This window comes from Lucilia sericata, unplaced genomic scaffold (assembly GCF_015586225.1).
Source record: "Lucilia sericata isolate MDLA Ls3-8-SP2 unplaced genomic scaffold, ASM1558622v1 Contig001223F_arrow, whole genome shotgun sequence".
NCBI lineage: Eukaryota > Metazoa > Arthropoda > Insecta > Diptera > Calliphoridae > Lucilia > Lucilia sericata.
Genome location: NW_023995183.1, coordinates 37,474 through 53,990, shown reverse-complemented (window position 1 = coordinate 53,990; position 16,517 = coordinate 37,474). Strand labels below are relative to the sequence as shown.

General features: G+C 34.2%; 1 protein-coding gene across 14 annotated transcripts in view; it reads right to left on the bottom strand.

Annotated features, from left to right (window-relative positions):
- Positions 1-16,517, bottom strand: part of LOC119610531 (titin-like) — a 114,037-nt gene that overhangs the window by 61,802 nt on the left and 35,718 nt on the right. For 4 of the 14 annotated variants that reach the window (XM_037965791.1, XM_037965783.1, XM_037965792.1 and 1 more), the window contains exons 1-3: positions 2,886-7,826; positions 1,386-2,621; positions 783-850 (exon numbers count right to left, since the gene is read on the bottom strand). The exons of 8 other annotated variants lie outside the window; for them this stretch is intronic. In XM_037965791.1, the coding sequence (XP_037821719.1) occupies positions 783-850; positions 1,386-2,621; positions 2,886-7,344 (5,763 nt within the window). In that variant the 5' untranslated portion in view covers positions 7,345-7,826. Of the gene's footprint in view, positions 1-782; positions 851-1,385; positions 2,622-2,885; positions 7,827-16,517 lie in introns of those variants that run through there. 2 more of the 14 variants (XM_037965786.1, XM_037965790.1) reach the window with 1 other exon arrangement.

Sequence of the window (16,517 nt, the reverse complement as noted above, 5' to 3'; positions counted from 1 at the left end):
AGAAAAACTTTGTATAAAGTTTTAAAGAAAAACTCTTTTAAAGCTTTAGAAAAAGCTGTTGAGGAACGTTTTTATGAAACATTTAAGGAGAACATTTTTTATAAAGCTTTGGAGAAAAATTTTTAAGAACTTTTTATGATGTTTTTAGACAGTGCATTATATAAAGCTCTTAGAATGAACTTTTTATAAAACTTTTACACGGAACTTTTTAGAAAGGATTTTATGAAGCATTTAGGAAAACTTTGTCCATGTTTAAAAAAATATATATATGAACTTTAGAAAAAGCGAAAGCTGAAAAGCTTTCAATGCGGTGTTTGAAACATTTTCCTTTTTAGAGAATTTAAAAGAATTCCATTAATGTTTTAGAAGAAATGTTCAAAAAAATTTACAATCATATTTTAATTAAGGAATAGCTGCTAGAAAAAGCTTTTATAAAGTTTTTAGAAAAAGCTTTTAATAAAGATTTTAGAAAAAGCTTTTAATAAAGCTTTTAATAAAGCTTTTAGAAAAATATTTTAATAAAGCTTTTAGAAAAAGCTTTTAATAAAGCTTTTAGAAAAAGCTTTTAATAAAGCTTTTAGAAAATGCTTTTAATAAAGTTTTTAGAAAAAGCTTTCAATAAAGCTTTGGAAAAAAGCTCACAAAAAGCTTTTATAATAAGTATAATAATCCTTTCAATAAAGCTTTTAAGAAAAAGTTTAAGTATAGTTTTAGCAAGAGCTTTCGATGATGCATCAAGATAAATCTGTCAATTAACTTTTTAGTAAAGTTTTCATATTTACCTTATCCAGAAGATCTTCTTCCGATGCTGATAGTCCAGTGATTTCAGAATCGGGGATATATTCAAATGCTGTAAATGTTACATTAAACAAAATTTAAATTAGAAAAAAATTTAAATAAAACTTAAAACAGAAAAGTTAAACAAATTAAAACATGCTACAAAACTACCTACTACTACAAAGGAAAACTACCAGACTAAAAGACATAGACATCTTTAGATAGACAAGAGACGATAGTTGGTTGGGACAAAACAAAACATATAGATAGACTGATTAATTATTTAGTTGATATAAAAATCATGCTTTATATATCAAGCTAAACAATTGAAAGACAATCGACCTAAAGTTAGTAAGTGAAAGAGATTGATGTTATTTAGGGTAAATTAGGGGTATTATTAGATAAAGAGTAAATTTTGTTCAGTGTAGTTTTGTTTTTTTTGTTTGTTTTATAAATTATGTTAAGTTTCTGTGGGTGTTTTTAGTGTAGTGGCAGTGTGTTACTTGATAGTAAAGGAGTGCTTTTATTTTAAGACATTAAGAGAGCAAATATTCTAGTATTTTTTGACATTTCCTTCGGCCAGAGCATTGTAATGTCTATGTAAGTACCTTGTATATTGACAGTTGTCTTTGTGACAGTTTCACCAACTTTATTGGTGGCCACACATTTGTATTCGCCATCATTTTCGGGGAAAACTTCGGTTATTTTCAGTTGACATTGGCCTTGGGCATCTTGTATAATAAGAGTTTCTTTGTTCTCGATAATCTTTTCATTATTGTGATACCATTCAACCTTGGGAGTGGGCTTACCCACCACCTTACAGTTAAGCTCTAAAGCCTCTCCATCCATAACTTCTACGGGTTCAATTAGTTCTTCGACGAAGCGAGGAGATTCAAAGACTTCAGCTTCCTCTTGTGGAGCCTCCTCTAATAGGTGAACAGTGGCGGTGGAGGTTACTGAACCTCCAACATTTTCAGCACGACAGGTATAGGGACCAGTGTATTTCTTCTCAAAGTTGGCGATTAACAAAGTGGATTTGTTAGCCTGTGTGACAATGCGACATTCGGTGGAGCTCTTAATGGGTTCATTGTGCACAAACCATTGGAATGAAGATAAAGGTTCAGATTCGACTATAGCCTCTAGTATGGCAACTTCATTTTCACCGAAATATTGTTGTTTGAGGGGCTTAATGAAACGTGGTGGTTTGATTTCCTTGTATTGCTGTTCATCGGTAACCATAACAGAGCCAGAGGACTTGACCTCACCTACCTTATTCTTAGCGCAAACTTCGTATTTACCGGTACGCTTGCGATTCATATTAATAATTTTAATAGTGGTGGTGGTCTCGGTAGTTTCAATGGTAATATCTTCGTTAATTTCAATTTCACGACCATTACGCAACCATTTAATTTCAGGCCTGGGTAGACCATCATATTTAGCCTCGAATAATAAAGTACCACCATGGGGAATAACTAAAGCATTCAGAGGAGTAACGGTAGGGGCCTTTAACAATTCCTTGGGTTGTTCATCAACACGACTCAAGATATTGGCATTGCCAATGGCACGACCAAATTGATTTTGAGCCTGTACCGAATAGGTAATAGCCTCATTGGGAGTGGGGTTAATGACTTCCAAGGCAATATCACCGGTCTCTTCGTTGTAGAACATTTGTACGGTTTCACTGGGTATGACCTCTTCGACACCGCGATACCATTTAACTTGGGGCATGGGTTTGCCAGTTACTTGGCAAGTAACATGAACCTTAAGACGTTCGGGTTGTTTTTCCTCAATGAATTCGATTTTCAAGGGTTTGGTGAATTGTGGCGCAATACCCTGTTCTTTTTCTAAATGTACATAATAATAGTGTGTGAAGAGTTAATTAGATCAAAGAAATAATATGGACTATACAAGTAGTTTATAAAGAAACAACCTACAGGATTTTGAAACTCTAATTTTAAAAGGGGTAAGAGGAATATTTACAAGATACAACTTGAAGTAAACTCTACAGATAACAAAACCGATACAGTGAGTGAAAATTCAAATTATAACTTTAAATTCATAGCTCAACTTCCACTCACTGATCTGTTTATTTCCCTCACTAAACTTACCTAAAACAATATTGGTGCGTGTGGTCGCAATGCCGCCAACATTCTTAGCTTCGCAAGTATAAATACCAACATCACTTGGCGTGACTTTGGCAATTTTCAATTGAGCCACATCTTCCACCACATTAAGTTCGTATTTCTCTGATGCAAACAGTAAGATGTCATTGAAATACCAATTGATTTCAGGGAAAGGTATACCTTCAACCTTACACTCCAGCACAGTGGGTTCTTCGGGTACACACATGCGTGGTCGTAATTTTTCGGTAATACGTGGAGGTTTGATTTCCTTCTTTTTCTTCTTCACAACCTTCCGTGTTTGTTCGACTACCTCGGAGGTGGTGGTTTCCTCGTTTTGTCTGATAGGTTCCTCTTCGATAACCTCCTCATCGGCCACCTTATCCAAACCTTCCTGGACACGTTTTTGTGTTATCAATTCAAGTTCAGGCAAAGGTTGGCTGTCGTCCATAATAATACGACGTCTGTCTTTCTTGACAATATTAGAGGTAACCTTCATTTCGACATTACGTTTGACCTCATCGACATCAACTTCGATTAGTTGTTCGGTGGTGATGAATTGTGGTCTAGTGTCTTCGGGTTTCTTGTTAAGTAGTATAGTCTTTTGTGAGACTTCTTGGGACATTTCCTCTTCTTGTACAATTTCTTCAGCATCAATGACAGTGGCTTCCAACAATTCAGGTTGTTCTTCAAATGAAACAGCCTTGAGACGTTTGGTACGTTTCTTGTGGGCCTTTTGTTTGGATGCTGGCAACTCTTCAGTGGGCACCAACTCTTCCTCGGGTAGTACTTGCTCTGAAATAGCTACTTCCTTAATATCTTCAATGGGTATTTCTTCAACTTGGTCTTCTTCGGCAATGGGTTCAGCAAATGGTTCGGCAATTTCCTCGGAAACTTCATCGACAGAAGGAGTACCCTTTTGCAACTTGGGCTTCTTCTTCTTTTTGGGTTTTTCCTTAGTGGGTTTCTCCTCCTCCTGCACAGGAACAGGTTCAATTTCCAATTCCTTTTCTTCTGAAGGTTGTTTTTCTTCGGGTTTAAATTCGGGAGCCGGCACAGCCTTTTGTGGTTTCTGTGGTTCTTCTTTAGGTTTGGCGGGTATTGGTTTCAATGTTACTTCTTCCGGTTGTTCCTCGGCCAAAGGACGACGTTTGCCAGTGGGCCATTGCTTTTCTTCCATAGGCTCCTCCACCGGCTTCTTCTTTTCGCCACGTTTCCATGGTACTTGTGGCTGAGGTTCTTCCACTTTAGGTTCTTTTTCTAGCTCAATATGTTCGGCCGTTTCCAATTCCACTGGTTCAGCATCTGGAATTTCGGGTAGATCTTTGTGCTTGGGTTTCTTAATCTTCTTAACCTTCTTTTGCTCTTCTACCACAACTTCGTCTTCAAGTTTTTCTACATGCTGCAAAACAACTTCTTCCAGCTGTTGTTCCTCAGGCTTGGGAGTACCACGTTTAACCGGCTTGAGACGTACTTCCTCAATGGTTTCCTCTTGAGGCAATTGTTTAATGGGCTTTCTAGTAGGCTTAAGTTTAACTTCTTCCAATTTTTCTTCGACAGGTTGAGGCTTAGGTTTAGGTTTGGCCACAACTTCTGGTTGCTTGGGTGTTTCTTCCTCCCTAACAATATCTTCCGGTACAGGTTCTTCGGGAATAACTTCTTCGATTTCTTCAATTTCTTCCTCTTCTGGTTCCTGTACAGTTTCTTCGCCTTCCTGTTCGATAGGCTTCTTCTTGGGTTTCTTTTTCTTGATACGTTTCTTGGTTACTTCTTCCTCGACCTCTTCAACAATTGCTTCTTGTGGTTGTTCAAATTCTTCAATTTCAGCTTCTTCAGGCTGTGCTGTCTCTTCCTGTACCATGGGTTTCTTTCTTGGTTTAAGTGTAACCTGTTCAATCTTTTCCTCTTGTGGTTTGGGAAGTTGTTTTCTTGGTACTGGTTTAAGTTGTACCTGTTCTGGTTTTTCGGGTTCTTGAGGTAGTATTTTCTTAACACGTTTGGGTTCTTCGGGTTTCTCAGGTTGAACTTCTTCAATTTCTTCCTGTGGAATGTCTTCTACAATCTCAGTCTCATCTTCAACAATTTCTTCTTCCTCAGTTGTTGGTTTGGTCTTGGGTTTCTTAACCTTCTTCTTTTTAATTACTTTAGTGGTTTCCTTAACTTCTTCTTCCTCTTCTTCTACAGGAACAACTTCTTCTTCTTCGACAACAACTTCTTCTGGTTGAGGTTCTTCTTCGACTGGTTTCTTTGGCTTCTTCTTGCCGCGTTGCCACATAACTGGTTGAGGTTCCTCAACTTGAACTTCCTTGGGTTCTTCGGGCAAAACATCAACAGTTTCTTCGTAAGCTTGAACGGGTTCCTCTACCTCTTGTGGTGTAGGCTTTTGTGGTTTTTTCTTTTTGCCTCTTTCCCAGGCTACAGGTTGAGGTTGTTCTGGTTTCTGTTCTTCTGGCTGTTCTGGCAGGGTATCAACAGCTTCTTCGTAGACCTTTTCGGGCTGCTCTTGTGTCACTTCTTCAACTTGTTGTGGCACAGGCTTCTTCTTTTTACCTCTTTCCCAAGCAACTGGTTGTGGTTGTTCGGGTTGTTGTACTTCAGGTTCTTCTGTTAAAGTATCTACGGCCTCTTCGTAAGCCTTTTCAGGTTGTTCTTCAACTTCCTGAGTCTTGATGGGCTGGGTACGTTTAACTGGTTTCAATTGTATTTCTTCTGCCTTCGGCTTTTCCTTTGGTTTGGGACGTGGAGTTGGTTTTAACTGCACTTGATCTACCTTTTCTTCCTTTTGTTGTGGAATCACTTTAGGAATTACCTTCTTTTTGACTTCTTCGATTCTTTGTTCTTCAACAACAGTTTGTTCTTCTGCCACTTGAGTAACTTCGGAAGTTTGCACAACTTGTGTTATTTGTTCTTGCACTTGTTGTGTCTTCTTCTTACCACGTTCCCACATAACGGGTTGTTGTTCAGGTTGTTGTGGTTTGGGTTCTTCGGTGAGTTCATCAACAGCTTCTTCATAAGATTTTGAAGGTTGTTCCTCAACTGGTGTTTCTTGTACTTTAGAGGGTTTCTTCTTGCCACGTTCCCACAACACGGGTTGAGGTGCTTCCACAGGTTTCTGTTGTGGTTCTTCTGGCAACTCATCTACAGCTTCTTCATAAGCCTTTTGAGGCTGTTGTGGTTCTTGTGTGGTGGTTTGTTTCTTCTTACCTCTTTCCCACATTACCGGTTGTAATTCTTCTTGTGGTTGAGGTTTAATTTCTTCCTCCTCCAAAGTATCTGCAACTTCTTCATAGGCTTTGGTAGGTTGTTCTTCCACCGATTTAACTTCTTGAGTACGTTTAAGTGGTTGAAGTTGTAATTCTTCCTTTTGCACTTGTTTTGGTCTTTGACGTGGTGTGGGTTTCAAAACCACCTGTTCCATCTTCTCCTGCTGTTGGGGAGCTAGTATTACACGTTTCTGTGTAACCTTCTTAGTTTCCTCAACAATCTTGGTCTCTTCAGTGATGTGATGTGTTTGTTGGATGTCAGTGACTTGCTGTTGTTGAATAAGGGTCTGTTTCTTTCCACGTTCCCACATGACGGGCACGAGGTCTTCGGGCTTTTGAACAGGAGTGGTTTCAACAAGTTCATCATGCACTTCCTCATAGGTTTTGGGTTTAGCTTGTTCAGTGGGTTGGGGCTGTTGAGGTTGTGGAACATATTCCTGTGGTTGTTGAGGCTTCTTCCTGCCACGATCCCACATTACAGCCTCAGGTTGAGTCAATGAGTGTTCCTCGGTATCTTGACGTTCCTGAATGTGCAGCATTTGAGTATCCTCAATTTGCACAAATTGTTGTGGTTCTCTGGAATGACGCCAGTTAAGGGCTTGTTGTTCCTTCATTAATCTATGAGCCTCCAATCTCTCACGTTCCTGTACGCTCAACATACTAATATCTTCGGTCGTCATGTACTGTTGCTTGTGAATATCCTCCACTTCAACATATTTCTGCAAATCTTGCTTTTGAATAACCTTTTGAATCGAACCCTTAGAGCTTTCGTCAACCATCATGACTACTGTCTCTTCGGTGGCAGTTTGAGTTTCTTGTGTTATTATCTCTTGAGCTTCCAGATGACGAAGTTCAACCTCTTCGATTTGGAACTTTTCAATTTCCTTGTGTACACGCTGTACCTTCTTCAAATGTTGACGCATTTCCTTCCACGGTATGGTGTCTTCCTTACGTTGACTCATTAATTTTTCAATTTGTTCTGTCATTTCCATAATCTCAACACTTTCCATACTCTTCAATCGCTGAATTTCACGATCACGTTGTATTTGTTCAGGTGTGGCCTGTTGAGGTTCTGGCTGATCTGTGGTTATGGGCATTTCCAAAGGTCTTAGATAGACTTCGTCGAGATCGTATTTATTCAATTGTTGTTGTACTTTTTCCACTTGTTTCAGTTTCTCACGCATGGTTATCCAAGGAATGGCTTCCTTTTCGGTTTTACCTTGTATAATCTTTTCGAGTGTGGCACCAATACTTTCCAAACCTTGATCACGTTGACTCTTAATGGATTTGAGTACAACCTTGGCAGCTTCTAGTTTGGGTATAACCTTCTTTTCAATAGGTGCCGGTTTAAGACTTATAGTTTCTTCGGTCCAAGATTTAACAGGTTCTGGTTTGAAACCTGGCAAGAAGGGTGATTTATCTAAAGAACGACCACGTCTGGGTCGTGTGGATTTGCGCCAGGGCACTATATTGGATTGTGGTTGCAGAGATTTACTGCGTGGTTTGGTTTTTTTGGTGCGTGAACGTCCCTCATGTGGCACCTGACCGTTTGCATTCAAATACTGACCATATTGTGGTGCTTGTGGCAACAGATGATTGGGCGATTCGGGTGAGCTATCCTCCTTGCCCGAGGAGGATGATTCATCTTCGACGGAATCAATTGTATGTAACTGATAGGCCGAGATACGACGTTCTATAGAAAAGGAGAGAAGGAGTTGAAGGAAATTTTAGTTTTAAAGCAGCAGGAGAATAGTTGTAAGTCAGTTTTGTGGTCTAGTTATCAGGTCTTTGTCCTGCACGTTGATATGAACATTGGATGATGGAATGATTTCAGTAGTAATATATGGAAATTTCCTAATACATACCTTGGACGATAATTGTACCTACCTGGATATTGGTGATATTGGAAGTTAACATTACATTTTTAATATATAGATCCTTTGGGTCCTTATAAGTTTCTAAGGCGATATAGCTTTGTCCATCAGTCTGTCTGTCTATCCGTTTACTTGAATGTCGTAAAACGCTATTGATCTTAAACGGGAAAAGCTTCTGGTTTGAAATTTTCCACAGATTAGGTTCGATATTTAAGACGTGATGCTAGCCACTATTTTCGCCATTTTATATAGCATTTATTATCGGTTCAAAAGAAGCGTTTTTGCCAGATTTAATGAAATTATCCGAAAAATTGCTACCTGTAGTTTGACTGCAAAGTTTAGATGGACAGAAAGACGGATAGACAGACAGACCGAGGGACAGAAGGATTCAGAAAATTATGATATATATGTATGTAGGATTCGATATAGACAATTATAATACAAACTCGAACTTTTTCAAAGTATTTAAAAGATTTTGTTTTCAAATTACTACGAAAAATTGCGACCTGTTTGATTACAATGTTTAGATGGATTGACGGACAGACAGATGGACAGACAGACAGACAGACAGACAGACAGACAGACAGACAGACAGACAGACAGACCGAGAGACCGAGAGACAGAAGTACAGGCGCATATCTCTAAATCGATTCAGAAAATGATGATATATGTATGTAGTATACGACATAGACGAATACAATACAAACTCATACTTTTTAAAGCATTTAAAAGATTTTGGTTTCAAATTACGAAAAAAAACCTCTCAAATAAAAATAACAATATTTTATCCATTTAATCCCATTGTGCATTTTCTATTTATCTATAAATTATACTATAATCCAATGGCAACAAAATGTCTAAAGTTGAACATTTTTTATGTCAAATAAAAATATTTTCTATCACATAAACTTTTCTACCTACAAAAACAAAATTTAACAAAAATTCTTTAAAATTTTCTCAAGCAAAAATTATCATTTATAAACAATATAAATAGGATTTATTTATATATAAAAAAAAACAATTTATTTGCCATAATTTACACTGAACAAAATACTCGCCCGAAAAAATTAAGAAAAAAAATATTTTTTTTTTGGCAAAAGCCAATCAACGAAAAACATTGTATTATTAATGAATACACTGTGACAAAAATAGAATGGAAATATGTTTAATAAAAACAAAATACATATTTTAGGGGAAAGGAAGGAAGGGAGAAAGCTAAATAATTATATAATTTAAAGAACAAAAATATATACATATATATTTTCGAACTATATGTAGCCTAATTTTGTCAAAAAAGGTGTCTATTATGTGTATAATAAGACATTTATAAAAATGTAGTGGACTATATATAACGTATGTATGTATGTATGTATGTATATAATATACATATATGATCTTTTAAATGATCTGTATTTTTTTTGCACAAAAACTGAACAAATATTAAAATTAATTTTGTCTGACAAGTTGTTATGTTTATGAATGTTTTCAGTCAATTATAGAATTATAAATATTGAAATATATGTTCAAGTTATATATGTTTAGCTTTATATAGATATAAAGGTATATATATCTAGATTTCTTATAACACATCTTATAATTTATATTGTTTATTAGTTGAAAATTTATAGAAAAAAAAAAAACATATTTTAATAATTATTCATAATTTTTGCTATAGATGATAAACAGGTTGAGGGCTTTTACCTTGTAAAAAATATGAATTTAATTTAAAAGAAAATTTTTCTACCCCCACACACACACACACTCATACATATATATATAATTTTCATTTACAAGGCTTTTAAAAATTCATAAAAAATATATATATTTTTATTTTGATTTCATATAAATCATGTCCCAGATCTTTGTAATGATTTTTGATCATTTTGCTTTTGAAGGCTGAAAAAAAAGAAATATAATTTTGTTACGTTTATTGACCTTGTTAGCATTAGCATCAACTTGAATTGTATTTTAGATTAGTTGGTCGGGGATTTGTAATTTTTTTTCTTAATGATCAATGTCATTTAATTTTTCCAACAGATAAAGTTAATTGTCATAATAAATCGTAAAAGAAAGAAATTCTCATTTAATTAATTTGATTTTGTGGTTTTTTATTTGAATATTTTTTATATTTTTCTAGTAAAAATTAGTTTTTTTCTCATAAAAATCTTAAATTTTAAATTTAAATTTTAATTTAAAAAATGTTCGAAAAAATTCGAACTTAATTTCGAATGTTTGCAATAGTGGCTATTAAACTCAATATGTGTTGTAATGAATTTTCCACTTAATTTATAGATTTAGGTAAGTTGGAAAATTTCGAACTTAATTTCGAATTTCAGAAAATACTCAATTCTGTTATTATTTTTGCAAATTTGAAAGAATTTATAGCAAATTAGCAATTAACAAAAATTTTCCAAAAAATTCGAACTTAATTTCGAATTTTCGAAATAGTCGAAATTAAACTCAATATGTGTTGTAATGAATTTTCCACTTAATTAATAGGTTCAGGTAAGTTCGAAAATTTCGAATTTCAGAAAATACTCAATTCTGTTATTATTTTTGCAAATTTTAAGCCATTTTAGATATGTTCGAAATAATTCGAACTTAATTGCGAATTTTCGAAATACTCAAATTATAACTTAGAATGTGTTTTATTTGATTTTCCACTACATCTATAGCATAAGGCATGTTCGAAAATTTCCTACTTAATTTCGAATTTTCGAAAATGTTAAAATTTTGTACAAATTTAAAGTTTATAAGATTTTTTACACCAAATTAGCAATGCGAAAAAATTCAAACTTAAAATTCGCAATTTTAAACATGTTCGAAAATATTCGAAATTTATTTTGTTTTTGAATTTCGAACTTAATTTAAAATTTTTAAAATTTTTCATACTCCATTCTGTCACTATTTTTGCCAATTTTAAAGAATTTAAATCAAATAAGCAATTTTAAGCATGTTCGAAAAAATTCGAACTTAATTGCGAATTTTCGAAATAGTTAAATTATATCTTTGAATGTGTTTTATTTGATTTTCCATTAAATCTATAATTTTAGGCAAGATCAAAAAAATTCGAACTTAATTTCGAATTTTCGAAAATGGTAAATTTTTTTACAAATACTTCAGTTAAGTTCAAATGTCTTAATCAACTCGGAGATGGCAACACAACGGTTTCTCGTTATCAATATTAAAAGAGAGAAAAGAGTCAGAATAAAGTAAATGAGTGGAAGTTACAGAACAACACTGAGGCCCAAGAAATACGGCCTGGTTCCTGAGCTAGTTAGATTCAGTTATCGAAATAGTGAAAAAAATATGAGAATTGATTCAAGGGGTCCCATTCTAGTTCCTTAGTTGGTTAGATTCAGATATCGAAATCTTGTTAAATATGAGAGGAGATCAAAATCCCCGTATAGTCAACAATCGGAATAACAACTTATCGCCCTGATGAAACTCTTGACTTCTTGGCTCTGTAATGGCTTCTAGTTCTTCACCATACTCCCATAAACTGCAGAAGTCTGATGGGCAAATGTCTCATTTACTAAGCTCTAATTGAACAGCGACTCTATCAGAGTTCTTGGACTACATCCGTCCAGTTATATAAGAATCTTGATTGCTTCTACATCAATTCTTGGCCAACCATTTTAGTATTCGAGGACTGTTTTATGGTCTCTAGAAATCCATCAGAGATCATTCTATAATAGTGACAAATGGCTGGTTTACCTGGCCGTCCCTTCTATTTAGGTCTAGGTTTGAACCTAGACCTGTCGATTCAGCCTTATTGTAAATAGACTAATAAGTCAGTTCAGATTGACTATCTAGATAAAATACCCTAAAAGACCCCAAAGCTTTATGATATCGGCACTAACGACCTTTTTGATCTGTCGAAAAAATAACTTCAACGTCCCTAAAGTCATAATCCTATAATCTAAAAGGAGTATTATAGTGCTGCACGGTCCTTCAGGCAGAGATATATCCCATCGATACAGCCGCGTGAGAATCCGGGAACTAAATCTCGAAAATTCGACTATACATATATACTTGGACAATCAATGCTCTTAACTTAATGTTATTAAGTCAAAATATCTTCTCAATTGTAGTTAATCATTGAAACAACTGACACAACATCACGTTGAGTTGATATGGGTTCCAGGACATGAGGACATCCGGGGTAATGAAATATCTGATGAATGCGCAACTAAAGGATCATTCCTAAACCTTGCCCAAAGGAATATGCACACTCCCCTGGTGACCCTGTAGATGACTAGGCTTTGATCGAGACGGAACTCAAGTGGTCAAATATCACCACTTGTAGAATATCGAGACTGCTCTGGCTCACTCTGACAACGGATAGGACTAGGACTATCTTGTCTCTAAGTAATAACTCGATTAGTCTTCCAACTGGTAAAATTTCTGGGCATTGTTTGATTGGATATATGTCGGAACTAGTAAACATGATCGGCTGGTTTTCACGGAGATCGCAAGAGCCAAGTAGTCAACGAAATTATGAAGGAAAACCATTCTAACAATGCCTCCCCGTGAACTCGCCTATTACTAACCTATTATAGTGCCACTTGCTGTTCTTAATGCACCTTAATATTGAAGTTAGAAATTTCCAATTTCTTTCATTAAGTTTCAAAGTATTCAATCATAATTTTCGATCTTAATTTCAAAATTTTTGATCTTTATTTCGAATTTTTGAACTAATTTTGGAATTTTTTATAAATGTGAAATTAATTTCTAGACTCATGAAAGGTCTTACAAATATCTTTCTTTTGATATATATACTGATCTACATAAGACACCAAAAAGTTTTCAAAATTCGTTGAAAAATCAAGGGTTTTTCGGAATTTGGTTTATATCTCCATTATCTAAAAAACGGTTTTGCTGATTTTCAATTGGCAACATCTCAAAAGCATGTCTGATTGAGTTGCCAAAGACATCTGGGGTCTTCAGAAAATGGTTCGGCAAACATAAGGACAGACAGAAGGACAGACAGACAGACAGACAGACAGACAGACAGACAGACAGACAGACAGACAGACAGACAGACAGACAGACAGACAGACAGACAGACAGACAGACAGACAGACAGACAGACATACAGACGGACAAGTAGAGATATACAATAGGAACATTCCAATTTAATTTTGATATTAATTTCTGTTTATTTATACCTCTTGAAGCTACTTATAAAGTCCAAACATTTACAAGTAATTTGTAAATTTACGAACCTTTATTAATACATAAACATTTCAAAACATTTAGTTGCTTTAATAAAATTATTTTGAAAATTTTCTTTTTTTTCTTAAGAAAAAATCTATTTGTTTACTTTATCTTTAACAATTTGGCCCAAATATCTTCTTTTTCAAAGATTTATCAAAAAATACAATTCAATTTCCTGGATGCATTCAATATGTGTTAAACAATTTGAAAGTGTGTTTATATTATAACAATTTCTATTTGATTGTGATCTCTTTCTTGCCATAAACAATTTAAAATAAAAGATAAACATTTAATTGAAACAAGAACATTATTTTGTTAAAAGAAACAAATTAAATTTATTGCCAACAATTGTTATGGCTTTCAGAGATTTCGGTTATTCTGATATTAATGGCAACAATTTGTTGGTTCAATACAAATCGTTTTGTTGTTCTTCATTTGTACAATATGTTTGTTAATGGCATGCATGTGCATGTTTTTTCGTTTTTTTTTCTTGTTGAAGAAGACCCCCTCCCGTTTGGCATCCAGATGTTGTAGTACAAGTCTGGTGTTGAGCATTTTATGTGTATTTTGGTTGCCAGTAAAATTGTTTTGTTGTTGTTGTTGGCGGCAAATTCCTAGTTTACACACATGCATGCAACAGACAGCAAGGGGCAGATATTGAAAAAAAGAGTTTTTTTTTTTTAATTCATAAACAGTTGTAAAAAGTAATGAATTCTTTGAAAAGTCTCAAGACAATATAAATAGACAAATCAATTGAATATCGTTTAGAACAGGCATCACTAGAGAGAGAGAGAGGTAGAGAGAAAATAGAGAGCCCTTTGCCCATCTCTGGTTTAAAACTTGAGTTCAAGAGATTTTCAAAATTTGTTTTATTGTGTCGTAATATAAAGGAAACTTTTGTCAGAATTCATTAAACAATATTTGATATCCCATAAACAATTTCTTGTCTAAAAAACTCTGAAATATTTACTTTAATATTTAAAGAAGCTGTCGAAAAGAATAATTTCGAATAAACAATTTAAAAAGAAAAGTTCAAAGTTGTTTAAACGAAATTTTATAAGTATTTAAAATTTAAATACTTTTACTTAGAATAAACAAAAATTAAAAAAAATTATATACACATGTTCAAATGAAAAGTTGGTAAAATAAATTCCATTTAAATGAAAAATTTTAAATATTAATTTAAACAAAATTTTATAAGAGAAAATTTATTAAATGATTCATTTGATTAATAGATTTATTTTTATCACAGATGATTTGCTCTAATAAATCATATGAATTTGTATTAAATATTTTATGATAAACAAAATAAAGATATATTTTATTATAATTAGAATTTTGTATGGATCGTTAATCATATTCATGTCATATTGCTAAACATTTGTCTAAGACCAGAAGTGTTTTTAGAAATTAATAAATAAAAAATAAACATTTCCTACAAACGGTCAATGAATTTCCTTAAATTAATTCATAAATTAAAAAAAATCTTAAAAATTAAAAAAACTTTTTAATTTTTGATAAAACTTCATTATAGAGCTAATATAAGGTAAACAATTTATGAATGAAATTAGGACTTTTTCAGTTTTAATTCAGTTCTAGTTCCTGTTCAGTTCTAGTTATAGTTCAGTTCTAGGTTAGTTCTAGTTCAGTTCTAGTTCAGTTCTAGGTTAGTTCTAGTTCAGTTCTAGTTCAGTTCTAGTTCAGTTCTAGTTCAGTTCTAGTTCAGTTCTAGTTCTAGTTCTAGTTCAGTTCTAGTTCAGTTCTAGTTCAGTTCTAGTTCAGTTCTAGTTCAGTTCTAGTTCAGTTCTAGTTCAGTTCTAGTTCAGTTCTAGTTCAGTTCTAGTTCAGTTCTAGTTCAGTTCTAGTTCAGTTCTAGTTCAGTTCTAGTTCAGTTCTAGTTCAGTTCTAGTTCAGTTCTAGTTCAGTTCTAGTTCAGTTCTAGTTCAGTTCTAGTTCAGTTCTAGTTCAGTTCTAGTTCAGTTCTAGTTCAGTTCTAGTTCAGTTCTAGTTCAGTTCTAGTTCAGTTCTAGTTCAGTTCTAGTTCAGTTCTAGTTCAGTTCTAGTTCAGTTCTAGTTCAGTTCTAGTTCAGTTCTAGTTCAGTTCTAGTTCAGTTCTAGTTCAGTTCTAGTTCAGTTCTAGTTCAGTTCTAGTTCAGTTCTAGTTCAGTTCTAGTTCAGTTCTAGTTCAGTTCTAGTTCAGTTCTAGTTCAGTTCTAGTTCAGTTCTAGTTCAGTTCTAGTTCAGTTCTAGTTCAGTTCTAGTTCAGTTCTAGTTCAGTTCTAGTTCAGTTCTAGTTCAGTTCTAGTTCAGTTCTAGTTCAGTTCTAGTTCAGTTCTAGTTCAGTTCTAGTTCAGTTCTAGTTCAGTTCTAGTTCAGTTCTAGTTCAGTTCTAGTTCAGTTCTAGTTCAGTTCTAGTTCAGTTCTAGTTCAGTTGTAGTTCAGTTCTAGTTCAGTTCTAGTTCAGTTCTAGTTCAGTTCTAGTTCAGTTCTAGTTCAGTTCTAGTTCAGTTCTAGTTCAGTTCTAGTTCAGTTCTAGTTCAGTTCTAGTTCAGTTCTAGTTCAGTTCTAGTTCAGTTCTAGTTCAGTTCTAGTTCAGTTCTAGTTCAGTTCTAGTTCAGTTCTAGTTCAGTTCTAGTTCAGTTCTAGTTCAGTTCTAGTTCAGTTCTAGTTCAGTTCTAGTTCAGTTCTAGTTCAGTTCTAGTTCAGTTCTAGTTCAGTTCTAGTTCAGTTCTAGTTCAGTTCTAGTTCAGTTCTAGTTCAGTTCTAGTTCAGTTCTAGTTCAGTTCTAGTTCAGTTCTAGTTCAGTTCTAGTTCAGTTCTAGTTCAGTTCTAGTTCAGTTCTAGTTCAGTTCTAGTTCAGTTCTAGTTCAGTTCTAGTTCAGTTCTAGTTCAGTTCTAGTTCAGTTCTAGTTCAGTTCTAGTTCAGTTCTAGTTCAGTTCTAGTTCAGTTCTAGTTCAGTTCTAGTTCTGTTCTAGTTCAGTTCTAGTTCAGTTCTAGTTCAGTTCTAGTTCAGTTCTAGTTCAGTTCTAGTTCAGTTCTAGTTCAGTTCTAGTTCAGTTCTAGTTCAGTTCTAGTTCAGTTCTAGTTCAGTTCTAGTTCAGTTCTAGTTCAGTTCTAGTTCAGTTCTAGTTCAGTTCTAGTTCAGTTCTAGTTCTGTCAGTTCTAGTTCAGTTCTAGTTCTGTTCTAGTTCTGTTCTAGTTCTAGTTCTGTTCTAGTTCTGTTCTAGTTCTGTTCTAGTTCTGTTCTAGTTCTGTTCTAGTT